This window comes from Octodon degus, unplaced genomic scaffold (genome assembly GCF_000260255.1).
Source record: "Octodon degus isolate 3935 unplaced genomic scaffold, OctDeg1.0 scaffold00104, whole genome shotgun sequence".
Lineage (NCBI taxonomy): Eukaryota > Metazoa > Chordata > Mammalia > Rodentia > Octodontidae > Octodon > Octodon degus.
Genome location: NW_004524680.1, coordinates 1,397,269 through 1,423,926, shown reverse-complemented (window position 1 = coordinate 1,423,926; position 26,658 = coordinate 1,397,269). Strand labels below are relative to the sequence as shown.

The window sequence follows — 26,658 nt, the reverse complement described above, 5'->3', positions numbered from 1 at the left end:
TTCAAATCAAATTGGTAGGACAGTTTCAATAATTAACACATTGCATACATTCTTCCCAGTTGTTATTTGTTGTACAAGATGGGGACATGATATCCTATTTACAACACCATTAGAATAAATCCCTCTATTCATTAAAAGAATGAAACTATATATCTATCCTAACCACTTTGAATACACAGATACAAAATGGACATTCATCTGTATCCTCTTTTTTTGCTTAGTTCTGTCATTTAAATATTCTAGGTTTGTGAACTCAGCAAAATATTCCAAAATAGTCCAGTAGCCCATAATAGTATTGGGTCTTCCGCTTGACTGGCAATGTCAGAAGTTATTGACCTGAGTCCCCTACAGCATAACACCATGGCTTTACTTCTTTTTTTTTTTTCCATTTTTTCCCCCAAAATTTTATTGATTATTTTGCTTATTTTTCTACAGTTTCAAATTTTTACTTTTCAATTTTTAGGAGCGAGCAATGATCCCACTTCCTATATTGTATATGTAAATACTGTGGATTCTCAGTTGTTTTCATAACGTTCACTTTGCTTGTGTCTTGCTTATACCCTATAGAGCATTTGCTTTTTCTATAGTTGAAATCAGTTACAGAATATAAGTCTAAAGACATAGTTAGGAAGATTTCCCTTTTCCTAGATTACAAAGTCATCCAAATAAGTTTTCTTCTGGTGCCTGAATTTCTCATACATTTGGAATTCATTTTAGCATATAGTGTGAGATACAGACTCAATTTTGTAGTTTTTGAAATGGCTACCAGTTGCCTCAATACTTTACCTGTATTTAAAAATTCATTCAAATGGCTGATGAAATGGTTATTTTTCATATCTTAAATTTCATATATATTTGGGTCTAGTTCTATAATATCTTATTGGTTCCATTGGTTTATCTGGTTGTATACATAACTACACTATCAATCAATACAGTTTTAAATATTTAGGATTTAATTTTTTTTTGGCAGAACCGGGGATTGAAATCATAGAATTCAGTTTTTAATATCAGGTGCAACCTGTTCCAATCCCCACTTTCCACCCCTAAACTCCTGTCTGCCCTTCACCTCCCCACCCCAGCCCTGTCAGATTTCCTAGCTAGTCTTCCTTGTGTATTTCTCCACATGAACCTTTCAACTAGGAAAAAGAGAAAGAGGAGGGGAAGGAAAGAAACCAGTGCTATTTGTTTAGGGATCACCTCAAATTTAGAGATTAAAAAAATAACTCAGAGCTTTATGCTGAATCTTTTTATCCAAGAATAGGACATATACTTCCATATGCTCAAGTCTATTTTTATGCATTTCAGGAGTTATTAAAGTTTTCCTCCTACAGGTTTTGCCTACATTTTTGTGAATTTTATTACAAAGGAATTTATTTAAATGGGGTCTTCTAGTAAATTTAACTCATATTTGTTTCCATGACAGCTACTGATTTCTCAGGCCACGTTCTAATTTAACTTAAAAGCAGTCTTCTTTAGCCCACTAAAGGCAAATAAAAATTTTATTTTTCATACAGTTCTGTTTAGAGTCTTTTGCAACAACATTTCCACTGTGCAATGTAAATTTATATCACAAGGAAGGGCACAAAACTCACCTTTGTGTATTCATCTTTGGCCTTGGTGAGCATTTGTAAGATATCCACTTCTCTGCCCTCTCCCGAGTGGAGGATCACTGGGGAGATTCCTGCTCCAATGCCCTGATGGGCTTTCAACTGTTCATACTGAGTCAGGCTGAAAAACAGAGGGCAGATTCATACAAGAAAAGCCAATTTAACAAAAAGGGCTTTTAAGATCTTCCCAGTTCTTACCTAGTTGTTTTCATCCTGCTACAACTGTATTAAAAATAAGATCACTCAGGAATTTAAAGACAAAAGGCGAGAGCCAAGGTGTTGCTTTAACTAGCTACACAGGAACGTAGAGGAAGGGTCATGAGACTAATCTACAGGCCCCAGCCAGTGCGGATGGCCCACGACTGCTTTCACATTACCACGGCCCAGCTGAGTAGCCTCGATGGAGATACGCAGCCTGCAAGGCTAAAGTATTCACCATCTGGTCCCCCAAGAAAGTTTGCCAACTTCCTAATAGAGCACTGGAGAGAACGCTCTCAGTGACTGCTGCGGAAGCCCCATTTAGTTCTCCAACATGAACCAAACTGCGCGGCCAATAGAGAATTCTTTCCTTCCCATCTAGTGGCCTGCAATTAAAGTAAAACGGACACAACTTGTATCTCCATTTGGAAACCCAATGTCAATTCTATCCTACTGCTGAGAAGAGGAGCATTGAAAAAATACACTAATTTCTAAACAGCTATTGAGAAGCGAGGAAATGAGGCACATCTTTCCTTGCTCTGAGAACATCACAGGAGGCCAAATTGCTCTACCTGCAGCAAGAGAATGCTGAGAAAAATACCTTTTCCCCTCTACGTGCTTTGCCTTTCAGCTCAATTTTTTTTATTAAACCATAAAGTTTATGATAAAAAATAGATATGAGAATTTGAGATACTTAATTCTAACTGGGGAAGGGGTACGAATCTCACACATCAGCTGCTTATTACTGGTAAATAATCAATTTCCTGCCAGAGCTGTTAAGCAATTAGAGCAGAATGCTGACAGTTCTACCATGGCCTCTTGGCTGAGCTACAGGGCATTTTTTAATCTATATGAAATCCTGCTATTATTATCCACTGCACATTTACAATAACATGAATGCTCTAGAAGCTAGCTGTGATGGTAGTAAATACCAGTTTGAACACACTTAATCACCACTTGTAACTTGAGCTAGTTACCTAAAATTAGCTCTTACAAGCAAGAGTTTCAGGAATCCACTTTATTTATATAAAAAGGTCCTCCCCATTTTCATTTCCTTGGGGTCACTTTTTAGTCATTTCACGCCTTGGGGTTTAAAAGTGGAAACTGGTTCTTTTGCAGGCAGACCTGGGGCATCAGGTCTCCTATGCTTGGCTGAGTCCAGGCCCAGGCTGAGACCCAACCTGGGTACATGAGGCTTGTACCTATCTCCATAAATGGCATGGAAATAACCACTTCACAGTGAGTGCCCTGGGGCCCAAGAGCTGATCAGGGAGTTAGCAGAAAGCAAGCTCTTTTGGGCCTTCCTTTCTATTTTCTTTTTGTTGGTGCTAGGAATGGAACTCAGGACCTTGTGCTTGCCAGACAGCTGCTGTACCACTGAGCTATATCCCAGGCCTCCTGGGCTTTCCTTTCAATGGAGTCAGAGAAGTCAGACTGTGACACAGTCAGAGGAATGCAAAACTTTCCCAGAATGCAGAATGGAATAAATCACAAGGTATGATGAGATTAAAAGAAATTAGTTGGGGGGAAGGGGAGACAGAAAGACAAATTATTAAAGTAGTATGAACTCAGAAATTTCCAGAGATGGAAAATTGAAGAATATCCTAAGTACTCAGTGTTTGACACATGATATGAAATTCTGAGTTCTACACACAAGGATATGCAGTTAAAGGGCAAGAAGGAAATGACGGATCTTAGGAATCTGGCACATCTTTTTAGGATGGCTCTGAGTTTTCTTTTCACTAGTAGGCACACTGATAGCTTTTCAAAAGAAAAATTACTGATTCATAAATGAGGAAAATATTAAGGAAAACTGCTGTCTGGGAAAGCTCTTCTTACATATATCTTCCATAGTCAGAACAAAATGTGTTGAGTCAAAGACGAGAAATCCAGTAAAAATGTCGCAAGCTGTTTCTTATGCTGCTTTCTGCGTATTAGGTAGTATGAAATGTTTTCCTGACTGCTGTGAAAATAACTACTATAAGACATATATCCTTCTAAAATTATAGTTCTTTTGCCTACTCTTAGAAATATAAACAAAAGCATCAGGTTTTGAAAAATATTTAGCCTTTTGGCACTTACTTTTTCATAAGCTCTGCTATTCTTTGGCATTCTTCCTTATCATAAAACCAGATTCCATAAATGGACACTGCAAAAAACACATTGGACAAAGTATGAGAAACCTCAGAACCACAACCTAGGAAGAGAGTCCCTTTCTTTCTTAAAGTGAAATACATGGTAATTTACATATCAATTTATTCAATAATTATTAAATCAATTTAAAAAGTCTTTGGAATTAGCTTAAGAATGTAGCAGTGGAATTCTTTTTAGTCCACAGAAAAATCTGCAGTGGTTTTGTACGCACACACACACAAACACACACAACAATACAATGTGTTTTCTTTACTAATACAACTCTTTAATACAACAGAAATTTGGTAAATACGTCTTAAACAAGTGAATACAAATTGGAAATGAAGTCAGGATTTCTAAACTTCTGGTTTTGAGATGTCATTGTTTCTATACTCCGTTTGCACATTTCATAAACACATTTCATCTTTATTTTTAAATATTCAGAAACCTGATGCTCAAATTATGCCTAGAAACCTCCCTCCCTTCTCTTCCTCCCAGGAATATGTTAACTGAAAAACTAGCTCTGTGAGCTGTGTGGTAAGATAGGGTAGTAAAAAAGAAAATTTTAATAATCTGACTTCAAAATGTCTACAAATTTACAACTTTTTGAAACTTTAAATATAACCATAATTTAACCACTAAGAAATGAAAGAAAATGTGGAATAACATAGCTGCTATTGATTCACTTAATAGTTTTTCAAGGAAATTGACTATTAAATTTTGTGTGTGCCTATCTTTACATCTTTGTAGCAAAGGCTGAAATAGTTCCAAAATGCATTTATAAATATCTAGCGCAGGATCTGGTGCTGTTCATCATGTAAATGATACATTAACTACATATGTATTTTAAAGGTCTTCAGTGAAAACAGCAGCAATATTATGACACAGCAATGAAAACCCACAAGTCTTTAAAAAGGGAAACATAAAATTTAAAGCATTTGATTACATTAATGTTATCTTTTCATTAAGATAGCTGTGATAGTCTAACCAAGGCTTTTCCTCTTTTACCTGGCCAATGGCTAGGCAGGAAAGTTGTTGTTGGTTTTTTTAAATTTTAAAAAAAAATTTTAAGGGGCTGGGGAGATAGCTCAGTAGACTAAGTGCTTGCCTGGCAAGCACAAGGGCCTGAGTTCAATCCCCGGTTCCACAAAAAAAAAAAAAAAAAAAATTAAAGTTCTGTTTTTTGACAATGACCATTTGAATGTTGAAAGATACGAGAAATGTCTTTAGTGCTATTTTAAGGAGCTGTCTCACAGAGGGACCGAATGAATCTCAATTATTAACTTGCCAAAAGTTGGCAATGAGATTTTGAGCTGCTTTTGTAATTATAAATATATCTTTATCTTATTTGTCTACATGTGAAAGGGAAAAAGGTTGGAGAAAGGAACCCAGCTTTTTCTCAGACCATGTTATCTTCTTACATAGAAATACATATACAAGGGCCGGGGAGATGGCTCAGTAGAATAAGCGCTTCCCTGGCAAGCGCAAGGGCCTGAGTTCAATCCCTGGTTCCGCCAAAAAAAAAGAAATACATACACAAATTCTTCCTTGGTTCACTGACGATCTTTTAAGAAAAATAAGATCTGCGTTATGACTTCAATATACTCCATGAGAGCTTTAGATCAAAATGAAAATGCTTCATCCCAAGACCCTTGAATGTGTATTGCAAAACTTCAATTCCGGTTGCTTCCGGTGGGTGCACGAGCACTCAGCCCAGATTCCCTTCTCCAGGTCCTGCATGTCAACTGTCCTGCTCTCCTGTTCTTATAAGAAAAACCTGACTGAATTACAGACACCCAACCACTTAATAAATCTGAATACATCTGTGTGTTTTGGTGACTTTAATTTAGTTACAATACTAGAAGCCTGTTCTGTTTTTCTGGCTACAGTGAAAACTTTCTTTCCCTGGAGACCGTTTTCCAAAACTGTTAAAGGAGAAGAAACCTGGGGCTCAGTGCAGAGGAAAACCCGGCACTGGTGTCTCTCATCAGCAGACTGCAGTAACAGAAACATTTGGGCGCATTTTTCTCAATGTTACACATTTGTGGCATCTGACATAAGAATCTAGATTTTCATAAGGGTAGGATGCCAAGGAAACTGTTGATGTAAACAGACAAGCAGTTTGACATTGTCATTACTATGAGAAAACTGAAACGCAGACTTGAGGGAAAATGCTAGAAAAAATTCTCTCAAATGTCAAAGCAGATTGAAAGAAAGACAAGCCTTGTAGTAATTATTGAAAATATCATGGAGCTTTCTTTAAGACCCAACCATTTATCTCTACAGTAATATGGTTTTAACATTAAAATAGGATCATTCTGAAATAAATCCTTTCATTTTGGTTAATATTTAGGTTGAATGTAGAGTTGAAATAGTGAGGGCTACTGAAATAACCTTGGCTACTAAAAAGAGAACCAAGAGAGAATGTGACCTGTGCTTAACTGTTTTCTTCCCTAAAATAGTTTTGCAACTCGAGCTGCATTCCACTGGGAAAGGGGCTGTGGATTCCATTAAAGTGTACATTCTCCAACTGAAGTTTTCTGCCTCTTAGGCCCAAGGTCCACCAACTCCTGGCCAAACCAGTCACACTTAAACCAGTCATAGTTCCACACAAGAGGGTCCAGCTGAGCAACTTGTGGTGATATAAAAAGACCAGAGCCCGTCATGCCTTTGTGAGGTGATGAACTGACAGGGTGACAGAAACCATTTCCTTCACATTTCAATCCAAGGCTTCCTGTAAAGCCATTGAGTGACAGGCCTGTCTCTCCATAGGCAGTGAGCACAGCAAGGAAGGCAGAAAAAGACAAGGCTAAAAAGAGTTTTTAGAATTCTAAAACTTAAAGTAATTACCACAGGTTAAATTGGAAGCCAAGGGATAGAGCTGTGTGAACTTCTGTGGCTCTAAATTGTTATTATAGGAGTAGCTTCTGAATTTTAAAAATTATAAGAAAAGATACTAGGAAATTTTTTTTTTAGTTTTAAAGTCAATTTATTAGTACACATTGGGAAATACACCATGCTTCGAGCCTTTGGCCAGCCCACCACGCCTGCATACCAGCCGCTGTGCAGTCACCTGTCTCCCGACACAGAGATAAAGTGCAAGGGCACCTTGGTGCATGAAGCTCAGCTCAACTGTGTCTACATCTCTCCCGGAGGTAAGGAACTCAAACAAGGAGCTAAGAATGGGAAGAACATGTGGGGATTTTCTCTGCATGCTCTAAAGATACTTAGAATATGACTCCTCGCTCTAAGGACTCATCTCTTTGGCAGTGATCTTTGTATTTAATCAGGACTTTGAGTTGTACAGTTGTAAAATTTTACCTAAGGTTTTACGTCATTCCTTGAAAATTCTCAGTTGAGAAAAGGTGGCATCTGAGGCAGCAGGCAATGCAATATTGCCTTTACACAGTACAGCACCTGTCTTTGACTTTCCTTTGAATTCTATGAGAACAATCAGGGAGACTAAAATTTCCATGTTAGAGTTTATGTCTGAAATTTATAGCTATACATAGATAAGATATCACATCTTCATTTGTTCTATGGGAAGATGGAAAGATAATCATATTGTAAGAGGCAACTTACGGGGTCATTAGAGCCACTATCAACTGTAACTGAAATGTGTATTTTCATTGCAATCTTGGGTTCCAATTCATTCTAGATGTTTCTTAAAGATCCGCCTCATCTTGTTTATGTCCTTAATAAATGTCGCTATTCAATCTGTTAAGATATTTGTCATTTCTTCTATACAGTATTTTAATCCTAAATATCTTCCAACTCCAAATTATAAATGGTCGCTTGTGCTTATTTGACAATGATTCAGGCTGATATTTGTACAAATGTTAAAAAGAAGGTCTATGTCCACATGGTTTATAAGTGGAATGTAAGTACATAAATGGTAGATGATATATAGGTAAAGTTTAAATATGCAGGAGATCTGATTTGTTTTGCTTGTCCTTCGTCTTTCCCTCCCTTTTTTCCTTCCTCCGTCCTGCCTACCTTTCACTTATTCCTAGTAAAGGAATAGGAAAATGTGTTTTTCTTGGAACACTGTCAGGTGCTTTTTACTAGGAAAGCCATGAAATGTGGCTGTGGTAACTTTTACAAATATCTTCTGAGAACTTCAGGTTAAACCAAAAAGTTTTAAAGGAAGGATAAAGGGAAAGAAAGAAAAGAGAGAAGCAAGGTGGAAAAGAAGAGGAAGGGAATGAAGATTTCAGCAGAGGCAGTGTTTTTGCTAGAGCAGCTCTTTTCATTGCCTATGTTCTGGCGTCCATAGAAGGGAACAAAGCTAAGCTTGGCTGGCTCGATGCTGAGTCCGTACTTCTACCCCGTTAGGAATGTCTGCGCTGAAAATGCTTTCCTTTGGCATGCTCTTTAATGCCTTTAAAGTAATGTTCTTTCATTCACCTTTTGTGTTGGCTGTACTGACCAAACACGGACACATCTTGTAAAACAAAATCTTCACTGGCCACAGCGAGTCTACATAGCACTGTTATCTTTGGACCCTGCTCTGGTTCTTTTCATGTGACAAAGTTCTCCATTGCACCTCACAAATCAGAGATCCCATGATCTTGGGATATTGGAAGGCTCACGGCAGACGACATGTAGGTCCTGTTTTAATGAGTAAATAATGCTCATGAGTATTTGGGGGAGAATGTTGGAAAATCTAGACAGTTAAAGGAAACCTTCTCTTTCTAAATAAATTAATTTCATTAAAAAGTTAATGCCACTAAAACAGATAAGTAAAAAGCTGGTAACTAAGGCATTATACTAATTTGGATCAAATTAATTATATACTCTACACCTATCTATGAGAATCTATAAAGTTTAAAACTTTTTAAAAATATATTTAACCTTTAGAAAGTTTTCTTTAACAATAGATGCAGGTCATGGATTGGCCTTTCCCAATCTCTCCAGAGGTCGTTAATGTCCCCAGCTGGGAATCCTGACATCTGTTGTCCCCCTCAAAGTCCCCAAAAGTCAAATGGAATCATCTCCATTTACACTAACTTCCAAATTTTAGTTTCCAGAAAACTTTCTTTAGAGATTTAACAGAGTAAAGAAACTTCTTCATTTTTTTGTTTTGTTTTTTTGCGGAACTGGGGATTGAACTCAGGCCCTTGCGCTTGCCAGGCAAGTGCTTATTCTACTGTGCTATCTCCCTGGCTCCAAACAACTGAGCTAATGGGCAGGCCCCCTGAAGAAACTTCTAAAAAATGTAAGATGTAGGAAAATCTATAGTTAGTAAGAGAAATAAGAACCACTTATTTGGCTTTGTTGGCCACTTCAGATTATATCTGTACTTTGTTCATAATTGCTGATTAATTTCAAAATCTCAGACCACAAAAACCAAACCAGATTCCCTCAGATATTGGTCTTCCTCAGCCCCTGTTTACCCTTGGAGACTCAGACTTCCTCACGCTTCCAGGAATAGATCCCACCTTTTACGTTGCTACCGTGGCTTTACTTCTGTATATTCTTGTACTAGCAAAGTAATAAGTATTTATACATGTGTTCCCTCTGTTAACATTAATCTCCTTGAGGGTAGAACTTTGTTAATATGTCCAACATAATAATTAGCATGTGGTAGACAGTTAACAAATATTTTCTGCGTTAAACCGCAAGCTAAGACTCTAAATCCTCATATTATTTTTTTGGGGGGGTGCGGAACTGGGGATTGAACTCAGGCCCTTGTGCTTGCCAGGCAAGCACTTGTTCTACTGAGCCATCTCCCTGGCCCCTAAATCCTCATAGTATTAATAATCCTTGTAATTGCTAATGGCAGTTTGGCTTATTTGAACATCATGGACTAGATGTACTACAATCCTCTGTGAGTTGGTTACCCTTCTACTAGAGATTATAGCAGAAGAATTCTTCTCAGAATGCCCCTTTTATTCTCCAGACTTCACTGAGAGTTTATTTTGCTTCAAGTACTTTGTATTCTTAGGCATAAGTGATGTTGATGGGATTTTGTCATTAGAATCAGAGTTCCCAGAGATTATATATTTTTATTAATCTAGCACTGTGTAGGCACTAATGTACTTACTGGATGTGTATTTATTACTACAACAATTCTAACATACACCATTCTTCTTGAGTACTTGTCAAGCGCCAGAAACTAATAGCTCAAAGAATGCAATAAATCTCCAAATCATGTTCATTTCTCTTCATTACTGAAGAACACAGGACACAGTATAGCCATTAAGATCTTGGTCTAGCAGAAAACTGTAATATTTATCATCCAGTCATATCAAACTTATATGAACAAGTACCTAAATTATCTTAAAATTTTAAAACTAACATGCAATGTCAATTCTAGCAACACACTGAAAATTATCTTAAGTGAGTCAAAATGTAGGGAAATCAATCCAGTCTTACATAATTGCAGTTTGTGAGAACAATCTAGCTAAGTTAAACATGAAGAATATTTTTTAAAAAACTCATCCAATAAAGAAGACTTAATATTTGAATCATATTTAATCAAGTGTTGAACAATAATAGGAATAGCTTTCTTGAAAATAGCCTAAGTGAAAAACACATGATCATCAAGAGATTTTCAAGATTTTATAGAGCAGTGGCCTTGCCAGAGCTTACTGCTATTTCCAGATGGAAGAGAAGTGAATCAGAGCTTCTGTATTTATTTTTATTTTAAACTATGAATATAGATATAGGATACATCACTTTCCCCAAATCTCTCTATGTTGTAAACAGTTAAGTCATGTTTTGGTTTAACTCTGAAATAAGAGCTCTTAAACTATTTATGGAATAAGTCTAATGCCAGTTCGTGGTCCAAATTGCTTTTCTTTTCCCAAACTCCTAAGAAGACAGAACAATTATAAATCTTCCTTCTGTGAGAAGGAAGCAAATTAACCTTGATTCCAGAACTTGTTTATTTGAAACTCTTTTCTAAGTGATTTGATAAAAATCAGTAATGTAAAAAATAGATAGGAATACACATGAACACTCAATGTGGCCATAATTGCCACTTACTATAGGCACAGTATTGTTAATACAGGGACACTAAAAGATGGTACACTCATTACGCATTTAAAAAAATACTTATGAGGGGTTTGAGCCCTGGCCCCACATGCCATGCCAGCCCTGCCCCGGGGTGCACTGAGACAGTAACTGACTGGGTGTGATGGCGCATGCCTGTAATCCCGGCACTTGGAGGCTGAAAACAGGAGGATCACTGAGTCTGATCTGTGTAGTGAGACCTCAGAGAACCTGTACTAAATACAAAAAAAAAAAAAAAAAAAAAAAAAACCCTTCCAGTTTTCTGCCAAGCCTTAGACTTCTATCATGCCAAACTGGGCTTTCTCACTAACATATAAAGTATCACACAACTCCAAGCCACACATGCAGTCAATGGATCCAAATAGCATAGATATTTCTCCGTTAAAACAAAGTATCTTAAATCTTAGGCTGGTGAGATGGCTCAGTGGTCTAAAGCACCTACTTAGAACAAGCTTAACAAAGCAGAGGGACCGCGGTTCAATCCCCCAGCACCACATGCCAGCCAGCCCCGCCCCCTGGTGGGCTGAGCAGGCCACACACACACACACACACACACACACACACACAAATAAATAAATAAATTTTTAAAAAAAATCTTTATGGTTCAGGACAAAACAGAATTAACTTCACTCTGAGTTTACTGTCACATAGTAGCCATATGTCACCATAGACGACTTTCCATGTAGGTTTTCTCCATCTAAGCATACCGGTTTGTTAAAGTAAGTGGGGAGATGTACATATATCTTCCTATTAAATTCAGGTGAAGGCCCTGGGTGAGTCCTCTAATCATTCATACTGGACATGGAAAGGCTGTAGAAGCTGGTGGTCAGGGCGGAGAGATGTATGCTTTCTGCATGTGTGTGTGTGCTTATGTATGCACTGTGTTTCAAGGAACTATCAGAAATCACAACTCAACACATGGACAAACAAAAACATGAAATGCAGAGATACTACAGGCTCAAAAATAAAATTTTTCAGAGCTTTGTGCAACTGACAGAATGTGAGTTCTTTAGATAAATTGTCTCCTTCAGAGTTTAGATCCCTTCTTTTCAGCATGAGTGGAAGAATGATAAAGAGGGAACAAAAAAGTAATTCTGGACTTAAGGTCAGAGTGACAAGTTCCATCACTCAAGTCACAATAGCAGGATAACCCTTCATCATATATTAAACATATTAGCTGTCTACATAATGAGATATAATAAATAGGTCAATTTTTTAGTTAGAATGGGGAAGGAGTCTTAACGATACAAAGTGAGATTCAGTGACCAGGTTGTAATCTTTAAATTTTCATGGCCTTCTTTCTTTTCTCATTAAGACAGGCAGATTTAAAGTCCTTCAAGATTACTGAGGGCAAGGAACTCTTCTCCCATGGAGTCATAGAGTTAGAGGCTATACAGGTAACCTATTCTGATTGTATATGAAATATCACATTTCTTATCTCTCACTCTACATCATTTGTGATTTGAACGAGTTTACTTTGAGTATTTTATATTGCTGGGCAGATACTGACAGGAAGGGCATTCTATTATTATACTTGCAAATAACAAGTTTCTGGCTGGGAAGAATGCCAAATATTTTTAGTTGTAAAATTACTTTTAAGATGTTACTTGACCCTAGATGGGCTTGAAGAATTCAATAAAATCCCTAAAACTATAAAATGGTATGAACTATGCAAACAGACAGTTTAGAGGATGAAGAAATACAAACTATATACTTCCCATAGAACAACCCCCAGTGTGTACTAGACAATAAAAAATAACATGTGGGGCCGGGGAGATGGCTCCGTGGAATAAGAGCTTTCCTGGCAAGCGTAAGGGTCTGAGTTCAATCCCTGATTCCGCCAAATAATAATAATAATAATAATAATAATAATAATAATAATAATGATAATAATAATGTAAAAAGAAGAAAGGAATGACGAGGGGAGGGAGGGAAGAAATTTATTGGATTCTCAAAGGTATTTACGAGTGAAAGATTAAGAGCTACTATTCAAGTGCTTGATCCAGCATCACCTATACTACAACTAGAATACAAAGAAAATGAGCATGGCCAGTGCGTGGCCAGAGGTTGCGCCACCCCGGCAGTCCTTCAACCTGATGCCTTCCAACATACTGAGTATGTTAACCTATTTAAACAGAAAATCGCCATGATTTAGAGAGAAAAACATTCATATTTCAATGTGCTTGAATCCTTGCCAGGTTAAAATGGAGTAAATTATTACAGGATAATTTTTCTTTTGGCTAACAATGGGTCCAAAATAGGTGCTGCCTAGGGCAGACCCCCCACTCCAACTGCACCACTGAGCACAGCCTCTATGCAAGGATGATATGTTTGTTTCTGAAGTGTTTGTTTCTGAAGAATGGAATCATGTCATTTGCAGAAAAATGGATAGACCTTGAGACCATAAGGTTAAGTGAAACAAGTCAGACACAAAAAGTTAAGTGTCTCATGGTGTCTCTTATATAAAAACCCAAAATTCAAATTAATGAAGTATTAATTAAAATAATATATTTCTCCAAAACAAATATAACTATTATGTATCAAGAACATACATTATGAGTTCAATCCCTGGTACCACAAAAAAAGAACATACATTTAAAAAAAACTATTTAAGGGCTGGTGAGATGGCTCAGTGGTCTAAAGCACCTACTTAGAACAAGCTTAGCAAAGCACAGGGACCCTGGTTCAATCCCCCAGCACCACATGCCAGCCAGCCCCGCCCCCTGATGGGCTGAGCTGGCCACACACACACACATATAAATAAATAAAATTAAAAAAAAAAATAACTAAGACTATCAATATACGAGCAAATATCTTATGATAGAAAAATTACTCAATTATCTGTGGGCAGATATGTCTTTCATTAACTTTTAGTAATAAATTTATAGAAGTTTCACTTTTAAATATTGAAATTATTTTTGAAATAAGTCTTATTTTGTTATTGAATAAAAAGTATTATTGATTCCAAAACTAAGAAAAGAGGTGTTTAAAGTCTCAGAGACTTAGAATTTGCTTAGGTTCTTAAGAGTTGGAGGTATTTATTCCTGTATGCAGTGTGAAATCGAGGCTTAAAAAGCAGAAATTTATCAGCATCCTCAGCCAGGAAAGGTGAACTGCACAGTCAGCTTTAGTTACTGCTCTCATGAGTTCGATGGGTGTCACCTGCACACTCTACCATGCAGTGGGGAATACGGAGGAATTTTGGAAAGCTGGGCAAATTGGTGCCTCTTTTGAATCACTTCAAGCAGAATTTCTTCAAGGCTTTGTCTTAGGCATGTTTGTATCAGTCAGCGATTACCAGAGAAACAGATTTAATGCAAGATATCTGAAGATGTAAGACTTTCCAAAACCGGCCTCCACTGTCAGGTGTGGAAAAGTGTGGAAGGGCTGTCTGCCCTGGAGACCAAGGGTCTGCCGTGGGAGGTGGACAGCCTGCCGTGCTGGAGGCGAAGGGGACACCGGGGGGATTCAGTCTGCACTGGAAGCCAGGAGACCATGTCAGGATAAAGGGGAAGACTGGAACTCCTCCAAAGAAATCAAAGCAATCTTTCTTCTTCATTACCCTTTATATCATTCAGGTGCCAAACCTAATGGCCGCTCTCACCCACACCTAGGGTGGCTCTTCCGTCTTCGATAAATCCCTTCAGCCATACCCAGAACTGTCCTGATCCAATTTAGTTGGGTGTTTCTTACTCACGTTAACATAATCAGTTAACTGTCACAATAAGGATGTTCCAGAATGCTAGAAAAAAATCATTACATACACACACACTCTCTCTCTCTCTCTCTCTCCATAAGAATTCTATATTTTGGGCTGGGGAGATGGCTCAGTGGATTAAGCGCTTCCCTGGCAAGCGCAAGGACCTGAGTTCAATCCCTGGTTCTGCAAAAAAAAAAAAAAAAAAAAAAAGAATTCTGTAATTTATATAGATACTCTGGGAAGTACTTTAAGTCCTGTGCATTTCTTACCCAGATCTATTTATTTGGCACAAAAAATAGGATATAGAAAAAAAAATAGAATATGGTCTCTGCCCACAAGTGGCCTATAATTTATTGCTTCTGCCTACACAATCAATAACCAACTAATTAATGGCAGTATAATGGCAAAGATTTCACAAAATGCCTTCTTACTACATTGAGCAATGTTGCTTTCAATTTATGACCCATCCTTGTTTGCAAATTTGACTTTCCTACTGTAATTATTTATTATGGATATACACAGGTGCATTTTCCCTGGAGCTTTGGAAGAAACTGAAGTTTGTTTAAACTTTATAATACGTTCTATAAGAGCCATCAGGAAAATACCTATATTTTAAAATTTTTCTAACAATTTGTTATACATTTTGCTTTAGGGAGAGTACTGCGGGACAGATGCTAGAAAATTACATCCCTCTGTTAGGAAATTGGCTTTTTAAAAAATTCACTATTAGGAAAATGGAAGGTTAATTGCTTCTACTCAAGAAAAAGATTAAGCTGTATAGGTCTTCACATTTTCTGCGAAGAGAAGCTTTTCTTCTCTGACCATGTGGAGAAAACAGATGTCTCAGGCCAGAATAAGGGGCACACCTTATCTAGAAACTACAAATGCAAACTAAACTGTCTTTCACTGTATATCACTTAAAAACTTTCAGTTGAGGTCGAGGTACACAAAATATTTTTGGTATCATACTGGTTGAAAGTACTGACAACGTGTTTTCTGTTACAAGGATTGCCGTGGGATTTTTGTTGTTGTTGTTTTGTTTGTTTGGTTGGTTTTTTTTTCGGAACTGGGAATTGAACTCAGGCCCTTGCACTTGCCAGGGAAGCGCTTATTCCATTGAGCCATCTCCCCAGCCCCTGGACTGTCGTATTTTTAGGCTGAGGAAGCCAAGATACAATCTGAAAAGGGTTGGTATGATTTTCTAATCAACCTCAAAGGGGAAATGAGGGTTAGATGAACATAGTTAATAAATGTCAATATAAAGACAGACGATAAGGCAAGGGTTGTAGCTCAGTGGTAAGGCACTTTTAGAGCATGTTCATACAAGGCTTATGGCCCAAGGTTCAATGCTCAGCACACACATACCCCTAATTATACTTTAGCGTTCATTTCTTTAAAATTTCCTATAGGGTTCAATTACCTCTACCTTGTAAAACTAAGGAATAGGGGCTGGTAAGATGGCTCAGTGGTCTAAAGCACCTACTTAGAACAAGCTTAGCAAAACACAGGGACCGCGGTTCAAATCCCCAGCACCACATGCCAGCCAGCCCTGCCCCCTGGTGGGCTGAGCTGGCCACACACACACACACACACACACACACAAATAAATAAATTAAATTTTAAAAAAATAAAAACTAAGGAATAATTTATATACAATGAATATATAGGTCTTGAAGTGCTCTTTTGATAGTATCTGTTTTGACCCTGTCATTTAACTACCACCCAAAAGGCAGAAAGCATTTTTATCACACTCTCTAGATAGCACCACACCCCCACTTCCACTGTCATCCCAGTAGATTTGACAGTTTTCAATCACCATACATTGGTTCTGTCAATTCTTACCAATTTCATATAAATGACACCATATAGTATATACTCATGGGGATGGTTTTTGTTCAGTGTTTTTATAGTTTTATCTGTGTTGCTGAATCTATTAGTACTTTTTTATTGCCAAGTAGTATTCTACTATAGAGTGTAATTTGCTTATCCATTTATTTATTTTACAAAAATCTACTTACTTATTCTGGCCATTTGGGCTATTTCCAAGACTATCTCCTATAATGAATAAAACTGCTACAAATGTTTATGTAAAAGCCTGTGTGGTGATAGTTTTCATTTCTCTTATGTAAACACCTATGAGAATTTGCTGAATAACATGGTAATTATGTTTCAGTATAAAAATTCCCAATTTTCCACTCTGAATATACCATGTTACTCTCTTGCCAGTAATGTGTGAGAGTTTTAGTTATTCTAAATCCTCATTAATACTTAATAATGGCTTCAACAAAGCAGTCAGGCTCAGGTTGCTGTGGTTCGATCACCACAACACAAGACAGCCAGTCATGCCTTGAAGGCATTCGGCGCAAAAAAAAAAAAAAAAAAAAAAATACTTAATAATGTCCAACTTTTTAATTTTAGCCATCCTAGAGAGTATAAAGTATTCTAATTCTGGCTTTAACTTGCATGTTCATCCAATATTCAATAAACATATAACATCAGTTACGGCAAAATGTATACTAAAGCCATGTGAGCTATCATTTCAGAACTCCTGGAGTAGCCAGGTGTGGTAACATACACATGTAATCCCAGCACTCTCAAAGCAAAGGCAGGAGGAGTACCATGAATTTGGGGCCAGCTTGGGCTACAAAGTGAGTTCAAGGCCAGCCTGAACTGCACAGTGATACCCTGTATTCAAAAAGACAAAAAAAAAAAAAAAACAAACAAAAAAAACTAAACAAAACAACAACAACAAAAAAAACAACACCTAGAATAGCTAACGGACCAATAATATCAAATGTTGACAAGGATATGAAGCAACTGGAACTCTGACATCCCTGGAAAGAATATAACTAGGCATAAAACTTTTGAAAACCCTTCAGCACACCCACTAACAAATTCTTGCACTAGGACAAATAAGCACATATATCCACCTAACCACACATGACCCAGAATGTTCATGGCAACATTCAGCCCAATGTACAAAGTCAGACCCTGTTTCAAAACCAAAAACAAATAGCAGTTTCTTTGTAAGACCCTAATAGTTTTTAGTACTTTGAGTCTTCACATAGAAATCGAATGGCATTTAAGGTTTGCTCAATGCCTATTAATATTCCAAAAGACTCAAGAAATAGCTATGAAATTTTGACTGAATTGTATTAGTTGTCTTGCATAAAGAAATCAAATAAAAGCAACTCAACATTTATTGTACATATTTAATTATGCACTCCATTCAAGAATTTAGGCTGGGGAGATGACTCAGTGGAATAAGCGCTTCCCTGGCAAGCACAAGGGCCTGAGTTCAATCCCTGGTTCTGCCAAAAAAAAAAAAAAAAAAAAAAAAGAAAGAAAGAAAAAAGAAAAGAAAGAAAGAAATTAAGCGTTTGAGGGAACAGACACTGTCCTGCACTGTATAGAAGCTGTAACAAATATTATGAGGTGAAATATAACGTTCTTTGTTTTATTTCTTGGTCAGCATTTATCATGTTATTCTGAACATATATATGTCTGCTTTTTTTGTCAACATGATAAACTCCAAGGGAAAAGGGAGTATCTCATACATTCATGTTCCAAACCCCAGCGCAGAATCAGTATCAAGAGTCAAATGCTCGGGGCCGGGGAGATGGCTCAGTGGAATAGGTGCTTGCCTGGCAAACACAAGGATCTGAGTTCAATCCCCGGTTCTGCAAAAAAAAAAAACAAAACAAAAAAGAGTCAAATGCTCAGTATATACTATATATATATATATATATATATATATATGTACTTGGTACAGGGTCTCACTCCACAGCTTGGGCTTGTAGTGATCCTCCTATTTTTAGCCTCCCCAGCTCTGGGATTACAGGAGTGCACCATCACACCTCATCTCTTTGGCCGGTGCTATCGCTGGCCCTAAGACCCTGGGTTTGAACACAGATACAACAGCAGTAGGACACAAATGGAGGTGGGGTGGGATTGGGAGGTAGAGAGTGTGAAAGAGGTAAAGATACCCCAGGTAAACAGCAGGAATTCAGGAACACTTAGAAGAGGGCAAGTTTCAGTTAGATTTTGAAACATGAATAGAACAGGTGAAATTTCTCTGGTAGATGTTAATCAGGAGGACCTAACTGAATCCAAGGAGATAAATGGTCATGTAAAAGCATGCTATATAGAGGATTTAGGGGATTGTACATATGAGTTAGGTTAGCACATCAGACAGTAGTTTAAGAGTTGGCCATAGAGCTGGTTAGAAACTGTGACCTGACTACAGCAAGCTTTAAATGTCAGCTGAAAAATTCACTTGGTAGACACTGAAGATTTTGAGAAAGAAACTGACTTGTGCTTTAGGAAGAGAAACGTGGGATTTGATTGACCTTGTCAGATCCAAAAGCTACAACTTTTGTTGCATAGGTCTTACTTTATCTTGGTCTTAACCAACTAGCAGAAAAGTATAAAAACGAAGTATAAGAAGTAAAGCCATGCTGTTATGTTCAGCTGTAGGGGACTCTTGTCAACAATTTCTGACACTGACAGTCAAGTGGAAGACCCAATACTATTATGGACTACTGGGCTCTTTTAGAATATTTTGCTGAGTTAATACACCTATAATATTCAAATGATGGAACAAGAGGATACAGATGAATGTCCATTTTGTATCTGTGTATTCAAAATGGTTAGGATAGATATATAGTTCATTCTCTTAATGAATAGAGGGATTTGTTCTAATAGTGTTTGTAAATAGGATATCATGTCTGCATCTTGTATAGCAAATAACCACTAGGAAGAGAGTATGCAATGTGTTAATTATTGGAACTGTCCTACCAATTTGATTTGAAATTGTCTCACTGCTATTTGCTTCTCAATAAAATTATGGGGCAAAAAAAAAAAAAAAAAAAAAAAGAGAAACCTAACTGATTTTGTAGGAAAGGGGAAAACTAGATGTAAATTACAAGGCCAATGACCTACTCTTTTTATTGAACTACTGGATTTAATTTACAAATACAGACTGAGTATACGTTACCTGAAATGCCTGGGATTAGATGTGTTTTCAAACTCCAGAGTTTTGGGGGGAGATTTTTGGAATATTTACATAAACTTTACCAGCTGATCACCTGTAATCTGAAAATCCAAAATCTGAAATGTTCCAAAATCTGCAACCTTTGAATGCTACACTGGTGTTCCAAAAGTTCTGAATTTTGGATTTTTTAAATTAGGAATGATTAATTTGTATTTTTTGCTTTTTTGGTGGTAAACTATAAAAAATAAGATTTTACCATTTTAAATGTGTATATAGTTCAACAGCTTTAGGTATATTCACGATTGTGCAAACCATCATCATTACGGATCTCCAAAATTTTCCCCTCATCTAAACTAAAACTTTATGCCATTAAATGAGGACTTTCCAATTTCCTCCTCCCTGATAACTATTCTACTTTCTGTCTCTACAAATGCTCTAGGAATTTCGCATAAATGGAAGTGGATACTTCTCCTTATATGTCTGGCTTATTTAACTTAGCATACCTTCAAAGTTTACCTATGTTGCAGAAGGCATCATAGTTTTGTGGACTGTTAAGGTGGAATACTACTCCATTCTATGTTCAACAGTTTATTTACCCATGGAGAGACACTGGGTATTTCCCATCATTTGGATATTGAAATGCTGCTGCTGTATTTTTTTGCTATTACTTTGTTGAGAACGTTTCTATCTTCATTCACAAGGTATACTGCTTTGTAATTCTTTCCATGTAATGTCTTTGTCTTATTTTGATATCAAGGTAATGGTACCCCATAAGATAAATTGGGAATATTCCCATCTCTAATGCTTTCTCAATGAGATTTTTGTAGGATGATCGGTGGAATTCACCAGTGAATCTATGTGAACCTAGTACATTCAATTTCCTTAATGGATACAAAGACTATTCAGGCTGGTTATTTCTTGAGCAAATGTTTATGGTTTCTGTTTTTCACAAACACAAATTAGTTCATTTCATTTAAGTTATCAAACCTAGAGCCACAGTAAGTCACAGTATTCTTTTATCAACCTGAATGTCTGCTGATAATCCTTCCTTCATCCCTGACATTTCTGATTTATATCTTTTTTTCCCTCCTTAGTCTGGCCAGGGGCTTATTAGCTTCACTGACTATTTTCAAAGAATCAGATTTTGGTTTCACTGAGTTTTTCGGTTTTTTATTTTGCTGACTACTATTCTTCAATTCTTCTACTTGTTTTGGGTTTAATTTGCTCTTTTTAAATTTTCTTAAAGTTGAAGCTTGAATTAGTGGGTTGAGACCTTTCTTTTTGTCTAATGATAATTTGGTGCTATAAATTCCCTTATATGAACAACTTTCATTGCATCTGATATGTCATTTCCTCATTTTACATATCAAATATCTTCTAATTCTTTTTCTTGATTTGGGCAAAACTCCAGGCTTATGTTTACAATGAAATGAAGCATCTTAAAAGAATTTCAATCTAATCCTGTTACTACAGGCAGTAATATATTCAACATTTTGTCTTGGCCCTGAAAGCCAACATAGCTGTCCACAATTTAAGTATGGTAATGTACATGGGAAAGTATTTTTCTACAGTATGTTTCCATATAGTAAAATTTATGTAGCTATGAAATGGAAACCAGAGTAAATAGATACTACCCATGAACAACTTAGAAGGGGTTAAGTTTTTATTTGATAAGAACTCTAATAATTGATACAATAAGTTCTCAAATTTAAAAAAAATTCTTCATAAACTCTGGAGTGTACACTAAAATATTAAGTATTTCTTACAAATAAACTTGCTCAGGGGCTGGTGAGATGGCTCAGTGGTCTAAAGCACCTACTTAGAACAAGCTTAGCAAAGCACAGGGACCATGGTTCAATCCCCCAGCACCACATGCCAGCCAGCCCCGCCCCCCTGGTGGGCTGAGCTGGCCACACACACACACACACACACACACAAATAGATAAATAAAATTTAAAAAAATAAAATAAAATAAACTTGCTCAAAGGCGTTATTCATTGCTAGCACTTTTATTGCGTGGGCCTGAGGTCCTGAGTTGGTCTTTCCTCCTTCAAATGTTTTCCTTTTAAAAATAGCCATGGGGCTGGTGAGATGGCTCAGTGGTCTAAAGCACCTACTTGGAACAAGCTTGGCAAAGCACAGGGACCACGGTTGGATCCCCCAGCACCACTTGCCAGCCGGCCCCGCCCCCTGGTGGGCTGAGCTGGCCACATACACACATACACACAATAATAATAATAAATAAAGGTAAAAAAAATAAAAATAGCTATGGACCACGGAATATTATTTAAACTCTCTAGCCTCAGTATCCTCACTTCTATATAAAAAGGAACAACAGCATTTCCAAGAAGTTATGAGAATTAAATGAGATAACCCATATAAAGTCCTAATATAGTATCTGACAGACACTAAATGCTTATTTAATGAAAGAAATTTCACCCTAATTTTAATAGCTATCTTACTTTTAAAACCTATTTAGGTCAAATCTCATTACAATTAAGTTTAAAGATTATAAGCCCTATTCTATAATCTATTTTAAGTTCGATCCAAATTCAAAGTTACTTATCAAAGATCTTTTTTCCTCTTGGTTAATTAAATGCAGAGTCTGGGACTTTCATGCCTTTACTTTGCTCATTTAAGTTGAACCAATTCAAGAGAAGGACAGTTATAGCTCTAGAACACTGATTTTTTTTTTTAAACATCGGAAGTCTCAAAAGCTGTAAGAAAACTCACATGAACCACATAACTACACTTCTGTCTATCTGAACTGCTCAAATATAGCCTAGAATGTACACAGTGAAATGAAATACTAAGACCCTGCAGAAAGGTTCTTGACTACACAGCTCTGGATGGGACAAGCTTAGTGAAAAACCAGCCCTAGGTGGAACTGCATGATGAACTAATCTGTACACCATCACAGAATATGAAAACCAAATACAAAATATTTGAATTATGGAAAACATTTAAGAGGTATCTGAGACCCTAACAAGTAGAAACTAAATACATCTTTAAAGTAAATAAAAATGAAGACCAATAACTACAACCACAAAAAAATAATCAGTATCTGAAAGAAAAAAAAAATGAACCCAGGATAGAAAAATAGACCCACTGTCTTTCATTCTCTCTTGTTCAGCTCATTTTATTTCTTTTAAATGGAAATCATTAGAAACAAATAAGCGCCGCACAAGCTGCTCTCAACCTGCCTTCATGTTTAGTAGCTGCGGGTCTAGGAGAGGAGAAGCAAGAGCAAGGGGTCAGAATCTGTGCACTGGTACAAAGTCTGTCACCTCACTGAGCCTCAGTCCTCTCACCTGCAGAAAGCAGAGAAAACGTCTTTCCTACAAAGTTGGGACTTAAATCAGAAAAAGAAATGAAAGTATGTGAAAATGGACAAACGAAAATAGAACAGTGCTAGTTGACGGAAATATAGGATAAAGCATAAATGTGAGCCACATATGTAATTTTAAATTAAAAAAAATACAAAGAAGCAAGTGAAAGCAAGTTTAATATATTTTATTTAACCCAAGATATCAAAAATAATATTTCAACATGTCAATCAATATAAAATTAATGAGTTTTTTTTTTACAGTCTTGTGTTAAGTATCTGGAAAAGGATGCGTGTTTCACATGCACAGCACACAGCAACGCAGATTAGCCACATTTCAACAGCTGCACGGCCACACATACTTACTACCTGCCACACAGGAGAGCACACGCCTAGGACTGACGGGAGGTCTAATGTGGTCATTAGATCCAAATAGCGTTTCCTATCAGATAATTGTGGGATTTAGGACAGTTGTTTACAAAGTCAATACATTAGAAAGATTCTATATATTTATCATATAATAGATGATAAAAATATAAAATAAAATATTATCTAGACTAACTAGACCAAGTATTTATCCTCAATAAAAAATGATTATGAAGCTGGGCACGGTGGCACATGTTTGTAATCCAGCACTCGGGAGGCTGAAGCAGGAAGATCACTGTGAGTTCGAGGCCAGCTTGGGCTACAAAGTGAGTTCAAGGCCAGTCTGAACTACATAGTGAGATCCTGTCATAAAAATAGTAACAAAAACTAATTATGATAGGTTAGTAATGGTCATTTCTATATTTTTGTGGTTATTTTATGAGTTAGGACTTGAATTATATTTTATTTTAAGGCACTCTAATAATCTCAAAAATAAAACCTGACTAATTATAAGCACACAAACAATTAAAACTAAACATTACAACTGATAAGGTACATCTGCCAGCAAAGAAACAACAGGAAGCAATATTTTGCAATGATTCTGTATTGCAAAACTTTTCATTTCACAGGACCTACCATTGTTAAGTCATGTTAATTGTGATAAGATTTTTTTCTCATATAAACTTAACTAAAAATTTAATCTCACAAAAAATTAATTCCAGGTATTTGGATTACCACCTATCATAGCAACTTAATTATATGTAAATGTAAGTAAATATATTACTACATTAAAACGCTATAAAGCTGAACATGTAGCAAATGCTTGTAATCTCAGCACCCTGAAAGGCTGAGGCAGAAAGATCAAAGCACAAGCTTAGCCTAGGTTACTAAGCCATGTAATGAGACCCTTTTTAAAAAAAGGGTTGGGGGGCTGGGGACATGACTTAGTGGAATAAGCACTTCCCTGGCAAGTGCAAGGGCCCGAGTTCAATCCCCGGTTCCGCCAAAAAAAAAAATAATAAAATAAAATAAAAAAAGGGTTGGGTGTGTCACTCTGTGAGAAGGCCTTGCGTTCAATCCCCAATGCCACCAAAAAATGACAAGAAAAAAGGGACACTACATTCACTTTGAAAGGATTCACTGGTATTGCTGTCAAGTATTACTTATATTACATTTATTATTGAAATTACACAATAGGCAAATTTTTGTTTCTTAAATGCCAGGAGTACAATGGAAAATATATACACAGAAAAATTTCTTTAACTTCAAGGTCTTTTTGAAAGTCACCTATAAGGCATAAGCACGTGCTCACGTGTGTGTACACACACATATTTATGCACTGAGTAGTACGTTTCTGTTTTCTAGGTACAGAGAGGCCCCTGAAATTGATGAATGTCATCAATCTTTCTCTGGCCCAACACAAGTGCTCAGATAAGACAGGTGCCTAAAATGTGAAGAGACTGTTTGGTAGGTGACTGCTCTCTCATTTCCAATGTGAAAAGGACCATTTTATCACCTACTATAACCTCAACATTATGAAAAGCCATTAAATTGTTAAGACCAAATTCTTTCAACTTCTGAGTTTTCATTTACTGTGCAGGTCCTCTCCCGGGAAGATTCTGGCACTGTGCTAGGTCAAGTGATATACAAACAAGTGCCACCAGCTGAATCATTAATTCTGTGTCCAGTGTACCTCTCTGGTCTCCTCACCAAGTTTGCACGACCCCAGTGCTCGGGCTGAATGAAGGTCAATGACAGAATTACACTACAAAGCAGTGCAGCTGCTCAAAACAGCACTTAGCAACCTCGCACTTGAACTTTCTAAGAAAGTCCCCCATTAAGGCGAGAATTGCTCAAGCTGATGTCGACAGCAGTCACTGATACTCAACACAAACATAAAGCTACACACTTCACAATTTTAAACACCTGGCCAACTTCAGAAATAAAGCTACCCAATGTATTAAGAGACTCACATCTGGCATTTCTGTAGAGAAGGAAAGGGTCCTGGAGTTGAAAATCCAGGTCTTTAGTAATGGGTTCTGTCCTATTTTCCATGCTCAGCCTATTCATAATGGTGAATCCATGCTCTGGAGAAGCAGACCTGAAGATCAGGAGTGGAGTAGGGAGAGGGGCAAAGACAAGTTGTTCAGTATATCATACATGCAATGCAACTATCAAAACAGTGAATAATTTTTTTTAATTGTTACAGTACAAGACACACTGCCATTAATCCTCTTTAAATATGCCCCCTCAATTCAAATATGTCTTTCCTTTTGGGGAGTCTTTCTGAGACATGGCTTCCCTCTGCAGGTCAGATTACCCTTGAACTCATTTTGCAGCCCAGGCTGGCTTAGAATTCACAGTCTTCCTACCATGGCCTCTTGAACGCTGGGATTACAGGGGTGCACCACCACACCTGGCTAAACACATCTGTCTTATTGTTACCACTTCGTGAAGTAGTTCTGAGAGTCTTTTATTGTTACTGTCTTTATGGGTGTGATTTAAAAATGCAGGAAGTGCGCCTGCCAAGTGTAACTCAATGGAAAACCAGTCTCCTAACAGCGTTGCTCTGTATCCTCATCCACTTTCCTCACTGACCCCGGCACGTTGCAGCTTCTGCCTCTTCCCCACAGTCAAACTGACCATTACAGACAAATGTTTTGCATCGATTCTGGATATCAAGGTAGTCACAACAATGTAACTAATGTCACTTATGAGCGAGGATTTCGGAACTGCTTCAGAAAGTAACAAGATTAATGGGGTGAGTGTGTTAAAAGCATGGGGAGCATTCTGAAGGGGATCAATGCCAGTGTGTCTCTCAGCACAGTAATTTTTTCATCTAAGTATTTCTCATATTTTTCTATCACAGCTCACATTCTGATGTGTCTCCTACTGTTCCGTGTTTATATACAGCTTTACAGAAGCTGACTGTACACACAGGATGCAACATTCCTTTACTCCTGGCATTATACTAATTCACATGTAAGACAGCACAGCTGTCACAGTTGGTTCTTGATGAAATGGAGCTGTCCTCTAACCACTACCGTGTGTACTTATGTACATATGTGCACCTCTTGAGCCATATACACATATCTTGTCTCTCTACTTTATAAATTCCTTTAAGGTTAAAAATTCCTTGGGGCTGGTGAGATGGCTCAGTGGTCTAAAGCACCTACTTAGAACAAGCTTAGCAAAGCACAGGGACCACGGTTCAATCCCCCAGCACCACGTGCCAGCCAGCCCCGCCCCCTGGTGGGCTGAGCTGGCCATACACACACATATAAATAAATAAAAAATTTTTAAAAAAATTCCTTGGGGC

General features: G+C 37.2%; 2 protein-coding genes across 23 annotated transcripts in view; one reads left to right on the top strand and one right to left on the bottom strand.

The window, feature by feature from the left end:
* Nucleotides 1–26,658, bottom strand: part of Dcp1b (decapping mRNA 1B) — a 56,556-nt gene that overhangs the window by 18,467 nt on the left and 11,431 nt on the right. For both annotated transcript variants that reach the window (XM_023723831.1, XM_023723832.1), the window contains 3 exons: nt 25,313–25,440; nt 3,888–3,954; nt 1,593–1,728 (listed from right to left, as the gene is read on the bottom strand). In XM_023723831.1, coding sequence (XP_023579599.1) covers nt 1,593–1,728; nt 3,888–3,954; nt 25,313–25,440 — 331 coding nt within the window. The remainder of the gene's footprint in view (nt 1–1,592; nt 1,729–3,887; nt 3,955–25,312; nt 25,441–26,658) is intronic.
* Nucleotides 6,580–26,658, top strand: part of Cacna1c (calcium voltage-gated channel subunit alpha1 C) — a 752,474-nt gene continuing 732,395 nt past the window's right edge. For 18 of the 21 annotated variants that reach the window (XM_023723814.1, XM_023723807.1, XM_023723813.1 and 15 more), the window contains exon 1: nt 6,581–7,093. In XM_023723814.1, coding sequence (XP_023579582.1) covers nt 6,955–7,093 — 139 coding nt within the window. In that variant the 5' untranslated portion in view covers nt 6,581–6,954. Of the gene's footprint in view, nt 7,094–26,658 lie in introns of all 21 variants that reach the window. The other 3 variants (XM_023723811.1, XM_023723805.1, XM_023723803.1) reach the window with 1 other exon arrangement.